The 26562-nt window shown below is 40.5% G+C and overlaps 1 protein-coding gene across 2 annotated transcripts; it reads right to left on the reverse strand.

Annotated features, from left to right (window-relative positions):
* Positions 1 to 9: 9 nt before the first annotated feature.
* Positions 10 to 21761, reverse strand: LOC131692598 (uncharacterized). 2 transcript variants are annotated; one of them, XM_058979749.1, is made up of 5 exons: positions 20946 to 21761; positions 19324 to 20888; positions 18391 to 19126; positions 1496 to 1702; positions 10 to 1086 (listed from the first exon to the last, which is right to left on the reverse strand). In XM_058979749.1, the coding sequence occupies exons 1-5, from the start codon at positions 21606 to 21608 to the stop codon at positions 223 to 225; spliced, it is 4035 nt and encodes a 1344-aa protein (XP_058835732.1). In that variant the 5' UTR covers positions 21609 to 21761; the 3' UTR covers positions 10 to 222. The 2 variants fall into 2 exon arrangements, with proteins under 2 accessions (XP_058835732.1, XP_058835731.1); XM_058979748.1 differs by having other exon boundaries at positions 19324 to 20891.
* Positions 21762 to 26562: the final 4801 nt, after the last annotated feature.

Genomic DNA, 26562 nt, shown 5'->3' on the forward strand with positions numbered 1-26562 from the left:
TAGTTCAGATTGAAATTTTTCGCAATGTAGTTTTTATTCTTCTTGACATCATAATACCAGCAAATACTTTAGATTATACTATTCTAACAGTGAGAGATTTCACCGATTTCTGGGTGTGTTATCATAATATATATATGTTGGCCAAAATTGACTTACAAGCATTATATCGGTCTTAAAAATAGCTGTTTGATGGGTACAAGAATATTTAGAAATATGAATAACTTACTTATCGTTGACCTTCATCGGCTCTCCTTCCGGTGCTTCGCGTTGATGTTGTTGCTCGGTAGTCTCGCACTGTCCGCTCCCAGAAGATGCTGTAGTGGCTCTAGTAGCCGGTTCACAAACATCCGAAATAGTCGTTCTTTGCAAAGCTGATGAAATCAACTTAACCTTGTCTGAAGCGATTGAGCCACCCGCTTCGGTCGAGCCTTCACTCATATCGGCATCATCGCTAGTTCCGGCAGGTGAACCACTCTCCGGTATGTTCTCATATGGATTGCTCATGGGAGTAGACTCGGAGGTGGACATAATCGATGGGTTCAGCAGATTTTTCAGAATATTTGGATTAATAAGTGTGTCTAGGTCGTGTTTTTTGAGAAGCTTCTCCAACTCAAGCTGGTCAATAGCAACAGCACGGGTAGATTGTCGCGAGGAACGATCCGAACACCCGGTCAAGCTGCGTTCCGGAATCTTTCTTTCCGATGACATTGAGTAAGAGGAAGTATTCGTGGTCATCGTGAGCGCCCCGTTCGGGAACTGGCTGTTACGCTTTTGACCGGAAGTGTCCTCTGCTGGGTCTACCCAACCGTCGTCATCCGCTTCATCTGCTTCGGTGTTCAAATCTCGTTCGAACTCTTCGTCTGGATCGTCGTTTTCATCTCCGGTCACATCGAACAGTCGTGCCTTGAGCCGTTGGGTGATTTCTTCAAGCTCAGTAAATTTTCGCTTCAGAGCGCGGCTCAGCGAGATATTACCCGCATCGATTCCAGCACACTCGACGTCGATCGAGAGTGGGATTTGGAAATTAACGTTCTCGTTTGAACTTTGGCAGAGTGTTGTGACGTTTTCCAATGGAGTGATATTGATCTGTAATGAATGGGTTGGTTACCAACTTTGTAAGAATATGATATATTTCTTTGAGGAGAAAATTGGGAAAACTACTACTGCTCGTCGAAACGCAGGGTCCTCAACAGTAGTAAGTTGGAGATTCTGCGTTTCACTCTTCTTGTCAGTACCTGACACAATCACATTGCCTTGGTAAACCGAACCATGTTTCGATTTCGCTGGTCTCATTATCAAATCAGAACTTCAGTTCTATTAAACAGTTGTTTGCTTCGGAACACAAACAGTATTTCCTTTTTAGGTTTGACGCTAAGTAAGTGTTAGATACTGATAAGACAAAGATAACTCAACTTAATAAAATTTATAGTTCCAAATCAAAAATCGATGGTGGTTTCCATAAGCGCAAGTCTAATGAACTTATTAATGCTCTTACCTTAATTTGTCCGTTACATCGGCCCGAAAAATCTCTTATGTTGTACCAGCCAAGAATACAAGGCATCCCTTTCAACAGCACACACAGATCCACAGCGGTGAAACCAATCACTGCATCCTCCATGGGTGCTGGCACCATCCGACATTTAGCCAAGTCATTGTTGTTGACTGCTTTGCGCCAAACTTTCAGTATGAAGCGTTTTTCGTCCTAGTTGAACCATTGGCATATGCAAGAGGAGAAACTCATTTTAGTAGACCGTGATCATTCCTATGGCATTTATAATTAACAAAATGAATAATATCACCTCTATCTATGCCGAGCAAAATATTCTATACAATTACATTGGAACGGCTTATAATTTTCAGATATGAGTAATGTACTTTGCAAGTTTGTCTTGGAATTTGCCAAATGCTTCCACTGATAACAATTAAGGCTCTACGATAGTTTTAACATTTTAATTGTTACATGGGATTACTTACTCTTTTAATAAGCAAGTCACATGAAATTCGTTACAAAAACCAAATAAATATCTGGGATGTCCATTCATGAAAATTGTTGTGTTCATTAAAAAAGATTACATTTATAAATGATAAACGTGGTTGTAATTAAAATTTTTATTAGTCAATTGTCATTGTCATTGTCATTTCTCAGCCCACACCCTGGCAGACGTTCATCCGCCCATCTAGACTCTGTCAAGATGAGGACCTACAAAGCCTAACTGTTCGTATGTGCTAGTCCGTATAGCACACCAGTTTCTTCCACAAGCAGGCGCCGGCTGTTAACCAGTCATACAAGTTTCAGATACATTACATAGAGGATAGTTGGAGACAGAAAATGAAGAGATAGTAAAGAGATTTTGGTTTGCTGAAACGAGACAAGAAAAGCAAAATAATTGCGATTAGTTTTTTTTTTTTTTTGTCGGGCAGATGGGACTGCAGCTTAACGTAACGTCAAGTTCTCTATTTTGTCTGGTCCAATGTATCCTGCTCCTAACAACGCGTGCTAAGTCGTCAGTGATGCAATTAAAACTTCGCATTGATTCCGCTTCTATTTTCTTCCTGATCTCCTCATGGGTCTCCTAGGTCAGAAGCGGATCAATCGAATACAAACTATTTGGCGCAAGTTCAGAGCGTGTAACGTCGTGTCATCTAGTTGTGTTGTGAAAATCATCCTACCGTCGCCTTGGGGTCAACGTCATATTGGCAAATTTCGCATTGAATCCGCTTCTGTCTCTTCCTAATCTCCTTTTTGTCTGCTAGGTCCGAAGCAGATCAATCGACTATTAATTGAAACGGTAAACATACTAGCAGTATTAGTCCTTACTCGCGAATACTTTTCCTTCAACTGTGCTGTTTCTTCTCTATCTTATAACATAACTCGATTATCCCTGTTCTAGTCAATATACATATTCATTACATTATGGACCAGGCAAACCCTTAATTTTTCTATTATTATCCTGAGTAGCTATACCAGTGAAGGTATTTTAGGATTTCGCAAAAGAATCTCTGCCAATAAAGGCATAAGAAATATTTATCCACTATTAACCATAAAGTTTGCTCGAATCGAATGTCCGCCTGGTTCGACTCGAATAGACCACACCGACCCGAAAGGGTTGCTTATCATTTCTGAGAGCCGGTGTGCTTGGTCGAGTGTAGTAATCATAAGAACAAGTCCTGAATAATTAACTATCTCTTAGGTGCCAGTCCTGCACTCCTTTCCTGAACTAGCCTCATACTCACGATCAAAAGAGTCGACAACTAGTAGGATCCACATGTCCCCCACCCAAGCGAATTGATCAACTTGCAAGTAGGAGCACATATCTACCAACCAGCCAAGAAGACTTCCGAATCAATGAGAATGGACCATGCCAGTCGAAGGCCACAGGCCCAGCGCCACCTCGTACAGTGTCATTGTCATTTCTCAAGATGAGAACCTACAAAGCCTAACTGTTCGTATGTGCTAGTCCGTATAGATTTTGGTTTGCTGAAACGAAACAAGAAAAGCAAAACAATTGTGATTAGTATCGTAGCTATAATAAATAAATAAACTATTTCTCCTCTGTTGTCGATTTCCCTGTTCGCAGTCCTCCCTCCTGTTCCTGATCTGTTTGTGCCACTGGCTTTCCGTTTCCTTGGCCGTCCCGCTCTCCCACACACATCGTAGCAGGAGAAACAAATGAAAAGACAAAACAAAACATAATGAAAATAAATGGAAGTGTGCTATCTGTGCCTAAATTGATGTTGCTTCTCAGTTTCGCACGACCCAGGGGGGACTTGGCCTTGATCCCAATGCTCTGTCACCGATGTTGCGTGATATTCGTTATGGAATATTCTTTGTTTGGGGGCCATTCATAAACAATGTTGTACGTTTTTTTTATCCCTGATCCGCTGATACGTCTAAAATGCATTTTTAGTTTTTTATCTCGTTACGTGACGCTCTTCCCTATTGTCAATATCCAACATCATTTATGAATGATCCCCTGGTGATATATTTAGAGCAGACAATCCAATGAGAAATAGGATTGACAGGATTTTAGTGCGCTCTTGGCACCTTGTGTCACATCTTCATGTTTGTTATACATACTAAGTATACCAAAGCATGCGATGTGATGACCGGAAGATTAGAGAAGCAACTCCTCCCCTTCCCCCCCAATTAAAATTTTTATTAGTCAATATTAAAAAATTCATAACGATATTCGAACGATTGCCATAGATTCGTATTTATGAAAATTGTTGTGTAGATTATTTTATTCCATACTGAGTTCTTTCTGCCGAAGTGTATTTTCTACAGGTTCCACAATATTATACCGATTTCAATGATCATCCGAACAATCCTGAGTGGCGACAAGCAATTCAAGCTGAAGTAGCAGTGCTGTGTATGAACCTAACTCGGGTCGTTGTAAGTTATTCCCTGAAAACCATTCCCCAAAAAATAGAATGCCAACGCTTTTTCCACAGAAATATATTTTTCAGATCGTACCAAATCCCAAAAAACTAATTTCTAGAAAGTACCGAGACTCAGACAACTTAGAAAATTATTTTTAACCTAACCCGTACAATCTGTTCATTTAGATTATATTCACTTAAATGCTTGTTACGACCACAATCCATATGGGGAAGGATCCTTATGTAAAATTTGAATATAGAGCAGCAACAGATAAATAATTGAATTATTATCATTCTTTCAATTGAGTTTTTTGAATATTAATCAATCGAAAGAATGATATTATTGTTCTTTTTTCTAAAAAATGTTATCAATTGGGTCATTAAGCCATATGCTGTTTTTTGCGATGCAGCTGATGTTAAAGATACGATATTTAAACTATTTTATGAAATTTAATTATGACTAACACACCTTCCATTGAACTACCTTGATCCCTATCCTTTTCCTGGGATAGCTGTCAAAAATGCTAACCCACGTGGCTAAATTCACTGGCAAGGAAGATCGACTTGGTCGAATAAAATTTGATTCTTTTCTTTGAAGCGTATTGTACGTATCATTGGAAACGAGCCATTCAATCATTATGATGCGACCAGCCTCCTGCTAGGCAGCCATTTTGTCCTAGCCAACATCTGCCTTTGTTCAAATCAAAACAACCCAATGCTATTGCACAGGCGACATGGGCCTAGATGCAGCTAGGCCCACATATGTTGACTACTGTCAAAGTCTGTATATCTCCATAGAGGATGACAGGAGTGACACCCTCCTGGATGCGACGAATTGAATTGGCGCATTTGATAATAAATGCTCAAAAACGTCGAAAAATATGTATTACCCACACAATCTTTTTTTCGCGTCGCGTGTAATCGGATGTTTTTTGAGGAAGCTACGGAATTATTAGATTTCTTGGACAATTTTCTAAATTTACACTGAAAAGTGCTTACTTTGAATAAAAGAGATTTCTAGGAGAATTATATATAGTCGTGATTCGCTGTGTTACGGTGAAATTTAAATATATATATATATAAAAACCAAACGTTGGAAGGACGCCATTTTGTACGCTACCACGCGACAATACTGAGACACCGAAGATGGATGCGGGAACGGATCCTCCAGATCCGCTGAACATGAATATTACAGGAACAATACCGAAGGAAAAACAGAACGACGAAAATACGGAGACAATCCAAAAATTACAGAAAGAATTTACGAACATCGAGTACTGTAGTATGGACAGCGCCCCATATCGCATATATTTTGAACTACGAATCGGCGGAATTGAAAGGATAAACAAATTCTCGCTCGGAGCAATGCTCCGTAATATGGGAGAATTCAAACAATACATCACTGATATGAAATACATTGGACAGCATAAGATTATGGTGTTTTTAAGCAGCTACATTAAAGCCAACAGGTTAGTGGAGACCATAAACACTGGAAGTAGCGTATATAAAGCATACGTACCAAAACACTTGGTTTGCATCACTGGCGTCATTTCCGGCGTTCCCGTAGATATTGGTGTAGACGAAATCAAAGCGGATACGGAATGCGAGGTTCCGATTGTTGATATCGTAAGGATGACGAAAAAAGACCCCGACCTTGGAAGAGTCCCTTTGAGCCGATTGATGGTCACTTTCAGAGCCAATGAACTACCGACAAGAATTAAAATTTTTTGTTGTGCTAGCAGAGTCACACCATTCACACCCAAAATCGTGATTTGCCTCAAGTGTCTGCGATATGGACACCGTACAGAAAATTGCAGAGGTGCGAAACGTTGCGGTAAATGTACTCTACGGCACGAAAACACAGTGGATTATCAGTGCTGCCAGAATGCAATACGGTGCATACATTGCAGAAGCAAAGAACATACATCAACAGATGAAGGATGCCCTGAACGTAAACGACAACAGGACATTAAGTTTCTGATGTCAAAAAGGAACCTGACATACATAGAAGCCAGAGAACAATTTCCGACGATAAGCCAGAATATATACGAACCTCTACGTAACGCTGAAGAATTTCCAACCATCGAAGAAAATTATGCTTCGATGGCGAAAGGAAATTTTACATGGAAGGACCCGTTGAGAGAACAATGGAGTAAAACAAACCAGGAAAGAAGATCAGTACAGGCTGCGGTAAAAAATCACAAAGAACAACCGAAAACTAATCTACAGTTACGAGGAAAACGAGTACGAATGGAGAAGTCTGCAGAATCAACAAGCAAACAACGTAATTTGATTGTTGGAGCATCAGGACACGAAAACACAAACGGTTCAGCATTGCACAACACACATATCGTAACGGACAAAGAACGTTGGGAAACAATGTTAAAACAAGCGCAGGAAGTCGCCAGCAGATCTCACCGGGAATCGGTGATGTCATTCTACACCGATTTTGTTGGTATGCTAGGAGTGAAAGATGAAATCAAAGAGATGTTAAAAGAATGCACCAGAAAACATTTCAATCTGGCTAATTCAGTGGTACACGATATAAAAAAGAATCCTGACCTCGCTCAGGAAATGCTGGTAAATTGAAATGGATAACACAATTTTTAAAATTTTTCAAGCGAATGTTCAAAGCCTGTCGAAAAACAAAGCTGAAATAAATCGTGAACTTATTGGCGAAGGATACAGCGCAGCTATACTTTCGGAAACATGGACGCAAACTATTCTAGAGAACTCAAACGCATATAAATTTCCAAATTATCACTTCATCTGTCAGTCTAGGGATGATAACTATGGTGGGGCTGCAATATTGCTCCACAACAGTTCGAATTACACTATATTATCGATACCAGTGGTTTCAGCAATCGACCTAACATTCTGCTCCACCCAACTGCTTGGAACATTAGAATGGAGCGTGTTGAACTACGGGATTGGCAGCCATCACATGGGAATAAGAATACAATGGACTATTGGAAAAAAGAACAATGGAAGTTATTTTTACGACAAAAAAAAGATTCTGCAGCAAATAGCGACACTGGATACATCGCAAGTGCGCACCGTGCAAGACCTCACAAAGTGTGCAATAAAGATACATAAGAATAATAGGAAAAAGGAAGTGAAAACCCCAAAGTTTTGGTGGTCAACGGCAGTTGACGAAGCTTGGAAGGCAAAAAATACAGCAAGAAACGATTTTAACCGTGTATCGAGTGTGCAGAACCTTATCGAATTCAAACGCAAAGCAGCAGCATTTCAGCGTATGAAACAGGAGGAAATAAGAAAAAAGTTCGAAGAGTTTCCAGATGAGGTAGGTCCGTTCACCAGTTCAAAGCAGCTGTGGATGAAGGTAGGCCGACTAACAGGTAAACGCAGGTACAAAAAGGAGAACAACTTACTGTTCGATGACGAAAAAATGGCAAATGAATTCCTAGACACACACTTTGGAAAACATGACCCACAACCACATGATTGGCCAATCCCAATAAGCTCGGACGACCTATTGACCACGGAAAACTGGTCAAAAATTCTGACAAATAAAAGAAAACCTTCAGCACCAGGGACAGACAAACTAACATACGAACTACTCAGACAACTACAACCAGACGTAACCAATAAAATCATCGACGATGTAAACGGAATGTGGAGAAGAAGCCTATTAGATGATGCCCTCAAATCCATAAAAGTGGTAGCAATACCTAAACCGAATCGCGACCAAAACCTGCCATCCGGTAAACGACCAATCTCATTGGTCCCTACGATTACAAAAATTGCAAATACTGCTGTACTGGAGCGACTCCAGACCTTCCTCGACACTGAAAACACTCTCCCTGAAAACTGCTTTGGATTTCGACGAAAATTATCAACAAATACATGCGTTTCCTTCGTGCTCAACTGGATAAAGCAGAGTAAGCGAGACAAATTCGTCACGGCATTAATATGCGTAGATCTATCAAACGCTTTCAATACTATTAAGGTAGATAAACTAGAAGAAACGCTATCGAGGATAAATGTCCCACAAGACATTCAGCAGTGGATTTCCTTCTTCCTACGGAACAGGCGAATCTTCATGCAGCTACGAGACAAAGTTGTCAGTCGAACGGTAACCAATGGGCTTCCACAAGGGGATACCCTATCCCCAACCCTCTTTAATATATACACTCTGGAACTTCATGACATAAGTAAAACGGGAGTAGTCCTCGTGCAATACGCGGACGATTTCGGAATATTGGTCAGAGCAAAAAGTCTTGACTCACTAAATGAAACCGCGCAGGAGTACATGGATGTTTTTTGCGACAAAGCGAGGTCGTTGAACCTCGAAATAAATCCGGAAAAAACGAAAGCAATACTCTTCCAAAATAACGATAAGGAGCTAAACATATCATTGAATGGAACACATATCGAAACAGTTAGGAATCATAATTACTTAGGCATTATATTTGACCGGTACCTAAGCTTCGGCGTACACATTAAGAGCGTTCGTACAAAAGTGCAAGATAGATTGAATATGATGAAAGTTTTAAATGCGAGGAAAAATGGAGCGCATCCAGAGACACTTACCCGAATACACAAAGCCTTATGCGGAAGTGTAATAGAATACGGAAGCTCAGTTTACAACAACGCAAAAACGACGAACCGCAAAATGGTATCAGTGATAAACAACCACTGCTTGAGGAAAGTTACTGGAGCAACCAAGACGACACCCTTAAATACACTTGCAGCTTTAAGCGGACAAGAACCACTAGAGCTCAGGGTTGCCAAAAATACAGAATAATCTGTATTTATACAGATTTTTCAGCCATTTTCAGACCAAGAATCTGTATGTACAGATATACAGATTTTTCCGTGTATGTACAGATACACAGATTTTTGAGAAGTGATGTTACAAATACTGTTTTTAGACATATTTTTTCAGTTTCAGTAATGCTTCCTCTCTGTCTCTCTCAGCTTAGCCCACTATATTAAAATATATCTTCACTTTTAAGATTGGTCGCTCACTCTGAAGACAAAAGTTTGTAATACACTCAGGTTAGCACCCAGCAAACGTCTGGCTGAAGTCTACTTCCAGAAACGTTAACGGCCAATTTCTTCAAATGAATGAAACGGTTTTCGGAAAATTGGTCACCAGCAACCTGAAAACTGGTTTTCATTCAGTGAAGAAATTGGCCGTAATTGTAATGCTCTGTGTCTTTGTTAATTCTCAATTTTTCCGAGAATTCGACAGCTGCATTGGTCGACTTAATGTATATAACATTATATATCAACAAAAGTCATTAAATGAAGAAGAAAATTATTTTTCAATTGCGCACATTACTAAAGTTCAAGTTTCTGGATGTAAAATATCAGAACGACTTGTAGTGTTTTTTTATAAAAATGTAAACAGGTCCTTGCTTGACTGATTTAAACCACAAGAATTAATATCTTCGATAGATTATCCAGCAAAAGGTTAAACGACTCAACAGATTCGATACAGATATCGACACAGATTTTGCGAAGAGTAAATACAGATGAAAAGATTTTTTAGGACAAAAATACAGATTTAATTTTGGCAACCCTGCTAGAGCTTAGACTCGAATACGTGACACAACGAGAGATAGCAAGATACATATCCTGGAACAATACAGTAGCAAAGCAACTCAAAGCGATAGACATACCTACGAAGATCGAAAGCATGGACAGCTACACCTATATGGAACGATTATTTTATAAGAACAAAGAAATGTTCAACTCTATTATGATAGTCTGCAAGCTTAACGGTAGAGTGACGGTGGATATACAAACACATCTGGAAGCACTGAATACGGCTAAACAAGACACTAACCCCAGGAAGTTAAAGCAAGCTGCCCTTTTCGCAATGAATGGTGTGCACAAAGGCAGAGGTAGGATATACACTGATGCGTCCAAAGACGGTACGGCGTGTGCAATAGGCGTCTATATTGAGAATACTAAACAGCGTCTCAGTTACCGCTTGAACAACGAAACGAGCATAACATCCGCAGAACTCAAAGCGATCAGAGTGGCATTGGATTGTGTGGAAGATCAACATCTTAAAGATTTCGTCATATACACGGACTCGAGAACCGCTTGTGTTATGTTAGACAGCGTCCAGCATTCAAAAGAGGGAGAACAAATGCTTGTGGAAATATTAGACATATGCTATAAATGGAACATCTCGGTGCAATGGATTCCTAGTCATGTTGACATAAAAGGTAATGACATCGCGGATGAACTTGCTAAACACGGCCTATCTTCGACTAGACGGATAGATAATCAGATAATGCTAAGGGATGCTCAAATACAGTTTAAAAAACAAATGGAACAAAAAGCCTCACAATGGTATCAGTCATACTCAGCCGAAAAAGGAAAAACATATTACAATATCCAGCCGAACTTTTCAAAAGACCCATGGTACAAGGGGGTAAACTTTAAGGGTCGAGATATCAAATTACTTAACCGTCTAATGTCTGGGCATGATTTTTCCAAATACTGGCTAGCAAAAATGAAGATAGAAGATGATCAAGATTGCCCTATCTGCTCTGAACCAGAAACAGCGGAACATATAATCTTACATTGCCCACGTTTTGGAACGCTCCGATTAAAGTACAGCTTTGAAAACAAATTTGAAAAACTCATCAATGTTTTTCAAACCAAAAATATGATGCTATACAAGGAAATCATTACTTTTGTACGAGAAGCCAAAATGGATTTTTAAACTAAACAAATCAGCGCAAATACAGTCATCTCATTAGTCGTTAATTTGGTTAACAGGGCATATAGTCTGTGTTACTAGCCCTTATACAGAGCTGTCAGAAGAATGACGGTTCGAGTAGAAAAAAAAAGAAGAAGAAGAATGTATTACCCAAATTCGATGTGTGCTAATTATTTACTTTAACTGAATTTGTCAACAAAACTGACTGAAAACCATGTGCATCTAAAGTTTCCGGTTTTCGTATGTTTTATTTACAGTAAGGTTTTTACACAAAATTGCACCACCTTTATTAGAGTGTCATTCATCCCATAAGAAATACATTGCGACGAATCGTGCGGCGAATAGCGCTACAAATCTTGCTGCGACGAAAAATAATCGTCGCGTCTCCTTTGGAAAAGCACGAAAAATATATTGCGCACTTCCCTCCAACATGGACTCCGCACTTTCAAAGTGCGAGTGATCAAACTGCTACTGAAAACTGGGAGCTGCCAAACACATGTATTTCAAGTGATAGAGATGGTACTTTCATAGACAAACCAATCGAACTAACCAGTCTATGAGAAAAACCACGAGAAGCATTTAATAGAAGAATAGTAAGTGCGCAGTGCGGTTAGAATCCAGTTTTTAGTGCCACAAGCAGTATTCAGAAAAACTGAGAGCCCCTCATTTTATGGGGGTGCGTTCAGAATGATGCACCTACAGTGAAGACCTGTTTTTATCAACACCTTGGCGAATTTTAGGCTGATAAAATAGGGACATTGATAAAATCGGGACATATATTTTTGTCTTTTTAATAAAACGAAGCTCTTAAAATATTCTTGTTTGGTCCTTAGATACAGCCTCGCAACCCTTTCTAATTATTTGATTTAAGTTCCCCTTAAAGGGGTCCGCCAGGGCAAAATTAAAAAAAAATTGATATTTTTATTTTTGCATTTTTCGGATCTCTAAGATATGAAATATATACCTATGAAAGGATTTAGTCGAATTCAACTTAGTTCGTCTGCAAGAGACCATCAAACTACCAACTATCAATTTTCATACGAAGCTGATAAAACCGGGTCTCCACTGTATTTGATTTAAACATTTGCTCTTTAGTTATAAAAAATAGACTTCAAGCAAGAAGAGAAGCCTACCAAATTTTTGCTCGCGCTTTGTGAATCCGAATTACTCACATTTTAAGTTAGTTAGATTATCAACTGTTACCATCGTAATACACTCAGGTTTTTAACGTGATTTTTGCGCGTTTTTTACGAGGTTTTTTATGTAGATTCGCAAAAAAATAAACCACGTTAATTGGTAAATCCGCGTAAATTCGAAAAACCGCGTTGATTCCAAAATCCACGTAAAAAAACCCTCAGCAAAAGACTTAGAACATTATTGGAAGTTTCTTTTGCGCTGATTTCGCAAAAATATTCTAAGTCCTTTTGAATGCAAAAGACTTAGAATATTTTCGGAAAGGTGGAAGAGACGGGTCTGGAAGACTCCTCACAGCCCGCACCTCAACAATATCGGTATTTTCGGGCTGGTCTTGACGAGTAGGTGCCAGAAATTGATTTCTGGTGAGATTTTGAAATATAAGGTGGCGACTTCCGGTTTAGCGAAATTCGCTATAACTCATTCAATATGAGTATTTTCGGAATGCAAAGAGCAAAAGCAAAAAGTCTAAGTCTTTTGCATTCAAAAAGATTTTTGAATATATTCTGTCTTTTGCTGAGTTTTTTATGCGGATTTTCGAATTACCGCGGTTTTTTACGCGGATTTTCCAATTACCACGGTTTTACCTTTCTCATCTAGAGAGGATATGCAAGCCCTTTAAAAATCGTCAACCTAATCCCGGCCCGGAGGGCAATGTGTCATATCCCATTCCACTCAGTTCGCCGAGATCAGCAAATGTCTGTATGTGTGTATGGGTGTTTTTATAGTAAAATTAAAAAAGCTTCAAAGGCCTGGCCCGTAGTGTATTGGCACTGTGTGGGACTCACGACTAACGTTCGTGCCTAACCACTAAAAACATTCTTAACTTTTTACGCCCTTCTTCCCCGCGTTACGTCAACTACGTCATCGTATTACTTAGTTGTGCTTTCGTCGCACCTCTTTCTTCTGCTCTATCTCGGAGCCTCGCTTGGTTCATGAAGTGGCTCGACGTATGAGCTTTGATTTAACTCTCGACTCTTCTCTTGCTTCTTGTCTCCATCTATTACATCGCCGTTTAGCTCTCGTCCCCGTGAGAGGTTTAGGTGCTGATTCATTGAACAATTTAGCTCATGTTTCCGTGAGTCATTCAGCTCCAGGCCTTATCACGATCTACTTGGATAGTCCCCAACGATGAACTCACCCTCCTCCGACCGATAGTTCTCCGACGGAGAAATTTCCCCCGACACCGATACCCGATTCCTTGAGCCATTTAGCTCCCAGCTTTAACGAGATCAACTCGGATATTATCCTACTCCGACTGAGAGTTCCCTGGCAACGGAACTTCTTTCGGTACCGGTGTTTGTTTCGTGAGCCAATTAGCACCCCTTTTTTCACGATTCTGTCGGGTAATCCACTGCGGCGAATCTAACCTACCGTGAATTCCCCGGCGGTTGATCTGTGAGCCATTTAACTCCCCGCTTCGTCTACTCGGTCTAGTCCCCGGCGGTGGACCTAGCCTACTCAACGGGCCAGCCAGTAGATGCTGAGGTCCATCCAGCGATTCCGGGTGAAGCGTAGCTTCCGGTTCACTGGCGGCAGGGATGCCAAAAGTACTGGTAAACTACATAGTTTTCGGCATATTTACATTTGAACAAGCCGTACAGCCCGCTACAGCGACGCATCACTACAGCTCTTGTCAGAACGGTAGCCAAACCGAGTACATTTTCCCGTAGAGCAGTAGAATACATTTTTGTTTTGCTGCTGTACTCCAACTGCTCGGTGAGAGTGTGGCGTAGTAAAGTTTGTTCTCTCGCTTTGTACACTGTTCTCTGCGTAGTCAAAGGGAGAAGACCGCACACGAAAGCGTTGATGCCGGTCGTGGCGTAAACGAACCGCATTTATTGTCGTCGATTGTGATTGAAAATATTGAATAGATTAAAAATATTAAAAAGTGTAAAATAAGGAAAGAGAAGCTGTACCGCTCGCGTCTGGTGGCAGTATTTCTTTGTCATGTTACTGCTTTGCTCACAGACTGCCGTACAGCGCTGGGCGTCCTGCAATAGCGAACGACAGCAGCGTCAAAAGAGAAAAGGTAGACATTTTGCATCCTTGACTGGCGCCCCAAAGACCCACTGCTAGCTATTCGACGCGGTCTACTCGGTCAGTCCCCAACGGTGGATCTAGCATATGTGTATGTGTTTTCCTAAACTCATTCATTTTTTCTCAGAAATGGCTGAACTGAATCTCTCAAACTTAATTTCAAATGAAAGGTATAACGCTTCTATAAGCTGATATTGATTTTTTTGTCGATCGGATTTCCGGTTCCGGAGTTACGGGTTTAAAAGTGCGACAACGCAGAAATTTTTGCCTTTCTCATATAGAAAGGATATGCAATCACTCTAAAATCGTCAACCTAATCCCGACATTTTTTTTACTGCCATAAGGTTTCTAGGTTTTAACAGGGGTGTGCGAAGGGGGGTTACACCCCCCCCCCCTCCCTCACTGGTCACCACCCATGTAAATCTCCCTTAGATCACCCTTCACTGCACCCCCCTCAGGCCACCACCTCACCCATTACTCACACTCCTCGCCTTCTCAACCCAATCATCTTTATACCACCGCTACATCACAAGGCATCTCAAATTAAACTGGGGAGTGATTCGTTCGTGGATTTTTCACCCTCTCACATACCCATGACGCATGACAAAATTAGTAAGCAGGAAGACAACATTGAACTAATGCTGATTAGGCTAATTAAGTATGATTTTTTCTGTTTCAAGTGTTTCACCGTCAACACGTAGCTCATCAGGTTCGTGGCTGGCGAGCCATTGTGTGTAGGTGCAAAGTGTAATAAGAATGTATTAAGTATTTCCATAATCGAAGCCATGGAATCATAGTTTGGAAAAATGAGAAAGGCACAATTGCACCACTAGGTGGATTAAATCAGGTTTTTTACGTGGATTTTCCAAATAACGCAGTTTTTTACGCGGTACGTATCCCCGCGTAAAACAAAAACCTGGATGTAAAAGTGTTTCAGGTAGGGTTGCCACCCCTTCGGTTTGACCCGGAGACTTCGATCTCCAGGCCTCCGCGTTTTGCATCAATTTCTCCGGGTCTAGTGAGACGATGAATGATTTTCAATGAATTTGTTTATTTCAAACGAGTTCTTCCGGTGATAATATTGGCCGCTCCAGCAGCGGTTCTTAACTATTGGCCAGAGAGAAAAGCTTCGCTCCTTTGTTGGAACCTCCCTAGTGAATTTGTTATTGGAGAGGCGTTTCGAGTTCCTTTCATCAGAATCTGACATTATCTTTTTGGCAAGACTAAGTTAGCGCCGGATTGACGCTTGCTGCAAAAACGAAAACACTGTTTCCGAGCAAGAAAGCGAGTTCTGATTAAGCTGATGAGAATTATTGGAATCTTCCTAGTGACTGTGATGCCCAATAACCGACATTTTTGCTCCCAGCAAAACAATCCAGAGGACATGAAAAAAGAAAAAAGCTCAGAACAGTGGTGTTCATTATGCTTTGCCAAAGCAAAGCACTAAACGGTGAATGAGTTAATTTTAGTGATACTTCGACGAGTTACAAAAAGAATGAATGATATACTGCCGCTATAGGCATAATTGTCCCATGTGTATAGGAGAAAAATTGTGTTAACCTATTAAATCATTATTGAAGAAACTCCTGAAGATGAAAAAATAAATTGTGCTATAAAAAATTAATCCGGGTAGTCACGTCCGGGATATTATGACGCACAAGGGTGTGTCATAACATTCGAAACCAATAATGCGTCAAAATATCCGAAATCATACTTGTGTCACAACACCCGAAAGAGATGTTGCGTCATAATATTAGGAATCTTATGAGATTGGGATATTATGACGCAGAGGTATCGCATCATAAGGTACAGGATAATATGACGCACTTATAGTTTCGGATATTATGACGCATAGGTACTGTGTTATAACGTCCCAGGTCATAAGGTACCAAAAAGGGGGTGCGCCATAACGTCTGGGACACAAGGGGTGCGTCGTAGAATCCGAAAATGAGTGTTTGTCATAGTCCGGGACCTTATGACACATCCGTTTTCGGATGTCATGACGCACCCATTGTGCGTCATAATGTCCCGGACGTTATGACGCATTAACGTTTTCGGATTTTATGTCGCAATGAACCTCTTGGACTCTGTGAATCACTGATAGTGTCGGATATTAATACGCACAGGTACTACGTCATGCGACGCAGACTGGTATTGGGATGTTATGACGCAGGGGTATTATGTCACTATGTCCGAGATAATGACACACTCATGGTTTCGGATGTTTAGACGCACTGGTACTGCGTCATAACGTCCCAGGTCATACAGCATTGGGAAGTTATGACGCAGTTCTTCTGCGTCATAATACCCGAAAATATAAGGGCGTCAAAGTGTCCATGAAATCGACTGCGACATAAAATCCGACAGCGACCACGCGTCATAGCGTTCGGGACATTATGACGCACAAGGGGCGTGTCATAAGATCCGAAAAAAACACGCGTTATAAGGGACCATTCATAAATTACGTAACGCGAAAATTGCCCTAAATTGACTCCTCCCTCCCCCTATGTAACACATTGTTACAAATTTCTCATTTTGTTTTGAAGCTCGCCTATCATTTTGTTTTGAGGCTAACAAAAAATGAAACACGTTGTATCTAAGCGAAAACTCACAGAATTTTTTTTTTGATTTTGAAGAGAAAAACCAGAGCAAATCAAGCATTTTTCTCGATGTCCCAGGACACCAGGACCATCAGTTAAAATCCAGGACATGTCCGGGGAAACCAGGACGTCTGGTCACACTAAATAAAACTGTTAGGCATAATATCGTTTGACACAAGACATGATATGATAGTTGACCATTTGACAGAACAGTCGTGTAGTATACTGCCCATAATCACAAGTCAGTCCCATGTTCTATGGCATACCCTATCTACATGGGACTGACTTGCGATTATAGGCAGTATAAGTACCATTTTGCAGAAGGTATGAAAATACTTTCGAAAGTATTCAGTGCCTCATGTCTGAGTCATTTGGCATACAGATTCAAATAATTGCTCATGTTTGAAAGAAGAAATCGATCCCTATGTTTGAGTACACGGATGGATTACAGGCTTACTTGCGAAGAATTGTCGCATCCGACGGCTCATCCTCAGAGCAGCTTTACACCGCATCAGTTCCTTGACTTAGGCAATGCGGAAAGTTTTGGCCTCACCACACAACCTTACTTACTAAAATTTTAAAATCCACCGACTAACGCAACGGATAACACTGTTTCATTCTTATGTATCCTAGAAAGGGGGGCGCCGCCTCCGAAGGTAGATGTCAAATGCCTCTGGGAATTGGGTATATCTGGGCATACGATCATTCTGGGTAATGTTTTTCGATCGAATCTCGCATTCGTCGTAAACGACAATAAGAGTGATTGTGTTCTAGGAATTGGTACTTTCGATAGTGGATTTCTGGAAAACAATTCTTTTTGGGGAAAAAACTTCGATGCTCCAGCTTCTGGGGAATGGTTTTATGGGGAAAGTCGTAGAACCCTTCCCTCTACCAGAGAAGAAATTTTCACTTGTTACTTTCGTCGAGAGGAACTGCCATGGTGGTATAAGAACGTACTGGCTGGACTACCTAGAATTGCACTTGGAATACCTAAGTAAACTTCCAAAATCTCATAAAGTTACGCGCCTTCTTACCGACCACTATTATCGCAAATTTCTTCACGGAAATTCGGAGAGCTGGCAAACGAATGCCAACGGTGTAAGGTTCGAACAGACCACTCAACTATTCCGAGAATGGCACCTTTGCCTGCAGTTCGATTATCGCTCTGACTGAATACGCCCAGGCCTGCACTGTTTCCGACCAATTCAGGTTAAAAGTAGGGAGGTCAAACGCACACTATTCGCATGCCTTACCATTCGTACCGGGCGTTTAGAAGTTGTCAATGAATTATCTAAATAGTCCTGCATTTCATGTATTCGTGTGTCATCTATTCCAGCATTATGCCAAACTTTGTTGGAGCCGATCACAAAAATAGATATAGTACACCGTACAAATCAAATCCGAAAAAGCCAAGAAATGGTAATATAAACAATAACGTTTTCAAATTACTACCATCCTTGATTCAGTACTTACATTAATCATTAAATCCGCCGGCAGAGAAACCTCGAACTTCTTCTGCCAAGTTGGATTAGAGCAGTTTTCCACCACGGCCGTTGTGTAGACAATGCCTTCGTGAGATTTTACCGTATTTGCCGTTCCAGGCTGTAAGTTATACCCTTCAAAGGTTACGTAAGCACTAGGTTCTACTTCCGTTCGTTGATTTCCACCCGATGCCCCACATGTTCCGGAGTTCCTGTTCTTGTTACGTTTGCCGTATTTTTTACTGACGCTCATTTTCGGTAAATTAACTGCCTGCTCAATTTCTACGCACACCTTGAACAGCTTCTCTCTTTGTACTTGCACCATCGGAGCCGCCGAACCAGCTGGTTTCCCTGGAACGGTTGTCGAAGTAGCTTGTTCGGTTAGTGCCCGCTGTAGATTTTCCAGCAGATCGGACGTTTGCCGCAGCTGGGGATCATTGGCCTGTGAGTGACGCGACGGTGCGTTCCTTTGCTCGGCAAAGTTCTGATCGTAACAGGGAGCAGTGCTACGTTCGGAGGAGATCGGCATCCGCTGAGCCAGGTTTTCGATGAATGCGGACAGCATGTTGGCCACTTCAGACTGTTGCTTACCGGTGCTGATTGTGTTGACCGGATGGTAATTCTCCTGGCCACGCCGTTGACTGAGGGCAGTCGATGGAGTGACCATGTTTTCGGGTGGGGGTGCATTCGTTTGAGTTGATGATGATGATTTTTGTGCTGACGGGATGCTGAGGGAAAATGAAACAGATTACGCTTAAAGGTACAAGATCAGAGTTGTCTAAAAAGTGGGTGAGTGGGACAATTATTCAACATTAGTTAAAATTAGACAGAACTACGACACAATTCCAGGGGTTTAATAAAACAGCAAATTTTTCTAAATATTGGCTGCAACAAAAATAGCAAACATCCTGATAGCGGTGCTTACCCTTGCAATTGCCCTCCCGGCACCGTCGGCATATTTCCGGTCACTGGTGCATCACCCGACGTGTGCTTCAATCCACGGGACAGCTTGAAGTACTCGATCTGATTCTCTGTTCCAATGGCCAACACGACCTGCACCTGGCCACAAGGATCTGAGGCTAGTGGCGACCCGATACCGCTCCACCCATCGATCGAGATGACGGGAAGTTTGGCACGTGCCAAATGTTCCGCCAGCTGGGCGTCCCGAAACGCAATGTAAAACTGATGTAGCGGGAGTCGGGTAACGCCCACAAGTTTTTCCGCTGCACCCGGCGACTTTTGCCAGAGTTCTACCAACATGTGCTGGTTCTTGGTACGTTCCAGGAATCGTGCGTTTGGCAATACTGGGAAAGTAATCAAGTAATTGAAGGTCTTTTGATTCTGACAAAGTTCTGTGGTTAGTACTGGACTGCCTTCGTCCGACCAGAATCCGTGAGCTATAAGAAAGTATCCTCCGGTGGAAAGTGGAGGAGCATCTTTCAGCTGTCCCAAATGAAGAACTCCATGTAGAAGTTTTCCCGCCTGTTCCTGCGTATCTTCGTGAGTGTCCATTGCTCTCGGACCCTGGTCAGGTGAAGAGTTTTCCTTTGAATGAGAAAGTTCCTTTGATCCAGCCGATTGATGGTTCGGCATAGCTTGGTTTTGAAGAAAACTTTTCGATGCTGATTTACCGGATCTACTCTCGTCTTGAGTGCAAGAAATAGGGCGGTATTGAAAATGGGACTGTATCGGAAGCAGATCGTGACACCTGTTCAAAGATGGTTTGAATGACCAACACGGTTCCCGGATGTCGCTTTCACTGGAAGAACTGCTTATCGAAATATTTTCTTTATCTACCAGTACGGCATCTATCAGATCCGAGCCGAAATGAAGCCCTCGAGCACCAAGCTCCAGTCGAATAGTGAGCATTCCAAGCAAAATGTCGTCCGCAACCAACCTGACGGGACACTTTTTGTAGCATGCGAATCTGTTATTCAAAAGCTCGTCAAGTTTAACAACAGCCGAACCCAGGAAGATCAGTTTGCCGGTAGTGGATCTCTGATGAAAAACTGGACCTAGAGTCAGGTAGACCAGAAAGTCGAACTGGTAGTCGTCATATTTCTGTGGCCAAACTATTTTGGTCGTAGCTTTTCCGTTGAAGACAGCCTCTCCACAATCGGAAACCGATGCGGAGCTGAACTTTATTTTTGGTACAGAACTTGATTGAGACGGAATCTTAACCTTGATTAGGAAACCGATATCTGCTAGCGATATCATTTTGGATTTGTGGAATACCTCCTTTAGACCTGCCTTTGTGAATTTTAAAGACTCAACAGACAATCTAACGGAATCTATTGTTTTCAGGTACTCAGCTTTCTTCTGTTCAGGAGCTGTATCGAATCTATTCAATGCATCCATCAAACTCTCCGTCGGGGAAATGGTACATATTTCGCTTAGAGCGTCGTCTTCAGAACCAGACACTGCTTTTCCCAGTAAGTAGTTGAGAACTTTGTCGCGAGAATCAGACCCCAAAGATCGAAACGTTTTAATCTGCTGTAATTCAAGCGTAATTCAGAAAAGATCAGTTTAATAGTTCATATAACATACCTGTTTCGGTGGTTTCCCTTGATGTAGATGAACCGAATCACCTTGGATTATCAAGTCGACGTCACGCTCGGGCACTACCAACGGTAGCTCCTTTTTACAATCTTGCACCATTATCTTTTTGTTTTCTTTGTTGTCTCGCCTACGCGCTATTTCGTCAAACTTCAAATAAAAGTCCATGCAAAACTCCCCCAAACCGAAACCACTCTTGCTGTTTATTTCCCCCTTGCTAGTAGCTTCTATCTGACCACATCCACCAGCACGAAAGTTTACTATTTTCTCGGGAACCGGAACTAGAGCCGTTCCGATCAAACTATTAGTCCTGCTTGAAGCCAAGCGCACCTGAATTGGCTCCGCTGCACGCAAATACTTTCGGAACAGTTCCTCACTGGTCAATATGTCGTAAGAAGCCCGCAGATTAGATCGAGTATTGCCCTGTTCCCAATGCAACCGACTAACCTCCTGTTGACCCCACCAGAGTAGCTGAATATCAACAGCAGGGTAACTTTTGGCACTTTTCCACCGAATACAGGAACCAACAGGAAGGCGGATTTCTAGCGTTCCTCGCTGACGGCCATTTACGTTCGGGGGAAGGGTTGAAAATTTTTGCTGCACTGTTTGCCTTTGAGATTGCACATTGTTAGCTAAACCAATGCAGGAATACATAGCTCGGCAGACGATGACATGGTTCCGGTTGCGTTATAGGTAGGATTTTACAATAAATATTTGATATTGCTCGGGTATTTAGATGAAATAAAACACTTTTACGACAAAATTTGTTTAGGAAACCACTGGTGTGAGAAACAGATAGAGGGCGCTCTAATAGGAGGGCGCAAAAAGCAAAAGTAAACGGCGCTGTCAAAACAAACCTCGTGGTCAATAACGGTGCTAGCGTTGCCAGATATAGCGATTTTTCATTATTTATACCGATTTTTACACGTGATACTCATAGGGCAACAAATCTGATTTGGACCCCTACTTATTTGAATTTACAAATTGCATTTAAAAGTACAATTTAAGGGTCTAATAATTTCATCTGTCTTTGGATTATGAATTCTAAAAATTTTAAAAGGTTTCTTTGTGAAATTTTCTTGGAAATAAAAAATAAATAATGTGAAAGTACGTCGTAGAATAATTGGTACGAATTAATTTTGGACACCGCTTTGTTTTCTTTGTTTTCAAGTTAGAAAAACTAAAGTGCGAAAAATCAAGTAAAGGTAGATCGAATGCGAAGTTTATTAGGATTTCTACTCAAATTGCGAGAGGAGCGACAGAGCCGCATTTTCAAAAGAAATGTGATGATTGCCATGTCAAAACCTGAGAATTCAAAATAAACTGTCAGTCAATAATAAAGAAATGCTGTTGCTGGTTTTGACCTTGTGTTTCTTGAGGTAAAAACACAGACATAACACTATGAGAAAATTCCTCATTCCGCTCATTTTCCCAGAACACTAGCTTCATCTTTTAAACACGGTCCAAAAAACTTATTTGCTAGAGTGTTACACCTCAGGTTTGGGAAAAATTTTGCACTAGTACCCTATCCGCCGTATGCTTGCTCATATGTCAGTGGAGCCATAATCGCAAATGCGCATTGTTTTCGCAACCCCAACTATTAATATATTTAAAATGACCGTTAAATCGGACTAAGCATTGTTTTCGTGTTGGTCTTGTAATAAAAACAGATTTTACTTCAAAAATTGCATTTGAAACTATTTGGAAAATAACTTTGACGTGATTTAAACAGATATACGAGAGGATGAGGATTTGAATGATCAAATTAACAATTTGCGATAGTTTTTAGAATATCAACTTAGCCCACAAGAAACAGTTTGCATGCTTAACGAGAAACAACATCTACAGCATCTACTGTAATTGTTCATGGTTACTAGTTTTACTGTTTTTGTCTCCGCAAGTCTGTGTATAAAATGTCTGTATACCAGATCCTCTTTCGATATCAGTGTAGACATGACGGTCTCGGTCGTGGAGCGGCCCCAGGCGTGCGCCGAAATTTTGACTCTGTTTTTGGGAGCGACGCAAGACTGCTAATGTTTCGGTGGGAATACAGAGTGGCAGTAACGTTCCAGTTCACGACGACTGGTGGTGGTCACTTTCCAATCCAATCGAGCATCCAGCATATAGCGCATTTTCACATCATGTTAGAGCGCGCATGCAAAGCTGATGTTGGCGGTTTTGAATTTCATTTCGGGGTCGAACAAAACCACATAAAAGGCTGCCTTCGACGTACACCACCTCTATAAATCCTTAAATCACTTTACAAGTGAACTTGAAACGTTTTTTAGTGTAACTTTTTAAATTAAACTAGCAATTCAAGCAAACCCTAGATAAAAATCAACTAAACAACCGTTTCTTCATTGATTTTGTAGAACAATCAAAAAAGTGGCTGCTCTTAGGAATAGAACTCGTGTTGTTGGTTGCTATCAAATTGCTTATAAAACACCTACTGTTGTCCCGGAAACAAAAAAGAATTCTTGACTAAATTACATATCAATTAACAAAATTAAGGCAAATCGTACTCTTCATTATTGGTACCACATTTGTCATCATGTGAAACATTGATTCGAATACTTTGTTTCGCGAAGTCTGTAGTCGACTGTGCCAACGCTTCTTGTGCCATTTCAATCCAAACGCTTGATCGAAAACTGTGGAGGATAATTCGTACAATAGCATTTTGTTAAAACATCAATCAGAAGCTCTTTACTCACTACTACCATCGGTGTGCGAAGATCCTAGCAACGAGTGATAAAATTCGGAGACTGGCTGCTTCGGGGTCTCTTAAATCAGATAATCCAGTTCAACTCTCGACAAACATATGATTACGGCTTAAAAGCCAACTGTCAAAATTCTCTTTGAAAAGAAATTCCGGACAAACCGTTGCTCGCCAATCACAGATGTTGGTGTAAACAAAAGAGAAAAGTTTTCTTTTTCATTAACTGCTATGAACTGTGCTTAGTCAGTAACGGTTTGTCCGGAATTTCCTTTCAAAGAGAATTTTGACAGTTGGCTTTTAAGCCGTAATCATATGTTTGTCGAGAACTGAACTGTTCTTTTGACGTGAAGAAAAAATCATGGGATTCTCCGATTCGAGCTTCCAGGTTCTCGTTCACGTATAGACATTATTATTCTTAAAATTCTCCCAGCTCCGATAGAACTGGTTATCCTTATGCAGCTCCATGCCCAGTGCATCAGTATTGGCTTCGAATAATCGCGACGCATCGTTTAAATTAACTTTAACCTATTTCCTGAACTGTTTAGGTGCACGGTAAACACGGCCCCAATTCTATGAGTGTCGTTTTCTTGCCGTACCGCCATGGTATGGATAACTCACCGTGCATTGGGGGATGACATTCTGTAGCCAGTAGGTGGATACGCTGGAAGCTGCCATCGTCCGATTTAGAAAAACAATTCTTCCTGCTTTGTTTAATCGCTGCATAATGAATCGAGATTGGTTAATGTTACATTTTTGTACGCATCACTTTTGCAAAATTATCGCTAATTACACTCAAATGTACGCGTCGATGGAGAGTTTGAGGAGCAAGCACTAGCAGGGAATGCGTCATATTGAAAATACCAACGTCATACTATGTTGCGTTTCGGCTTTGCCTCATCAGAAACCGAAACTAACTTATTGTCGGAATAGATTAGCGCCGGCTTGACGCAAATCCCTTAAAACTAAAACACACTATGTGTTTCAATCGAACGACTGATCAAACGTGATGTCCCGTTCGAGCAGAAGTTTTGTGAAACCGAAACTTGTCTTGGCTTAGCAGGCCTATGCGAAAGCACTATGCTATATTTCACCCTAAGGAGGAAAATTTGGTAAAAACCAAAATTTCTCACTAGGGTGAAAATTTGTTGGTAAAAACCAGTCTATGTACAGGAGGGCACAAATCCTTATTTCATACTATGTTGCGTTTTCGGCTTCGCCTCATCAAAAAAAAAAAATATATAGCATAATACCAACGTATTTTGAACATAATTAAAGTAAATAATGAAAGTATTTAAAAATACTTCTGTTGCATTTAATAAGGTACTTAATGTAATTAATGTAGATGTGTATGTACTTAAAGTATTTGAAGCTCATATTGGCGGTAATTCAAATATTCTGCGCATTTAAAGTACGAAAGCGCTGAACTTAAAATCTTTTCTTTAATTAAAGTACAATGACTTTTACACGTTTTTTTTTAAATATTTGCGATACTTAATGTACTATATGGTACTTAAAGTAACTAATTAAGTACTACTTTTGGCACTGCGTCGAATTGAAGATTTAGTGCTTGCCCCTAGTATGAACTTCTATTTCGCTGATTTTTAACCCTAAATAAGGCAAGGAGTCTCAGAAGCCCGGCTAGTTACAGTTCTCTAGTTTCCATGAACTTGTAATTTGAAATACAAATGATCGTGCACTTTCGGGTTTTCGCCCGAATAGAAATGTACAGTAACAAAACCATGATTTTCACTGTGACGGTACAGTAATTTTACAATAATTTACAGTAAGTTTTAGTGTTATGCTACAATACAAAAACAATAAACTTTAACGTTTTTACAGTAAATTTCAATGTAAAATAGACTTTTACAGTGAAAAAGGGAGGTGGTTATGTATCTTAACATTAAAAAAATCCATTTTTCTCCAAACATTTTTTTCTCGAAAACAGTAAAATTTAATGTGAATACACTGTATCAGTTTTTTGCTGAACAGTGAAATTTATTGTTGCATGAAATTTTATTGTAAATCTACTGTGAGAACTTGGCATCGAACAATGTTGAAACAGTAATAACTATAATATTTATTGTTTTATGATTGTTTGTAGGGTAAATACTATTGTAAAATTCTATCCGGGCGATTCTCTCACTGATAAAACGACAAAAGGAGGCTTTTGATTTCATTGGGTCTTATGAGTGATGCTTCTTGAAGTAACAATGTTACACACCAAAATTTGGTTGTCGATTTCAGCAAAATTTTGCTGAGTTTTTATCAGCTGAAAGTGTCAGCAATACAAGATGCCGAAAAATCGGTAATTTGAATTGAACCTGTTTGACAGATTTGCTTTGCTGAAAATTTAGTAATTCTAATTATCAAATTGACAGCTCAATTACCGGATTTACAGCAATCCAGCCTGGAATACTGAGATTTCGGCAATTGCGCTGTCACTTTGAAAATTTGAATTACTGAATTTTCAGCAAAGCGAATCTGTCAAACAGGTTCAATTCAAATTGCTGATTTTTCGGTATCTTGTATTGCTGAAACTTTCAGCTTATGAAAATTCAGTAAGCATTTGCTGGCATTCAGTGTAAAAATATTGGTGTGTAGCTTGCCTTTTTGAGGGTTAAAAATGTATCACAAGTGATCTGCCCCTAGCTGTAAGGTTTATTTCTATTCGGGAAGTTTATTTTACTATTATCATTTTATAGTGGAATTCAATCTAGGGGCAGATCACTTGCGATGCATTTTTAAAAATCAGCGAAATTAAATGCATTTCTTTCCATCAAAATAAAAATTTATGATGCATTTTGCGTTACGTGTAATGTATTTTGCTTTGCGTGTAAGACGTCAAATCCCTACAAAAACAACTTGCCCTATTTTCAGCAAAACGTCGAACAA

Source organism: Topomyia yanbarensis, chromosome 3 (genome assembly GCF_030247195.1).
Source record: "Topomyia yanbarensis strain Yona2022 chromosome 3, ASM3024719v1, whole genome shotgun sequence".
In the NCBI taxonomy this organism is placed as follows: domain Eukaryota; kingdom Metazoa; phylum Arthropoda; class Insecta; order Diptera; family Culicidae; genus Topomyia; species Topomyia yanbarensis.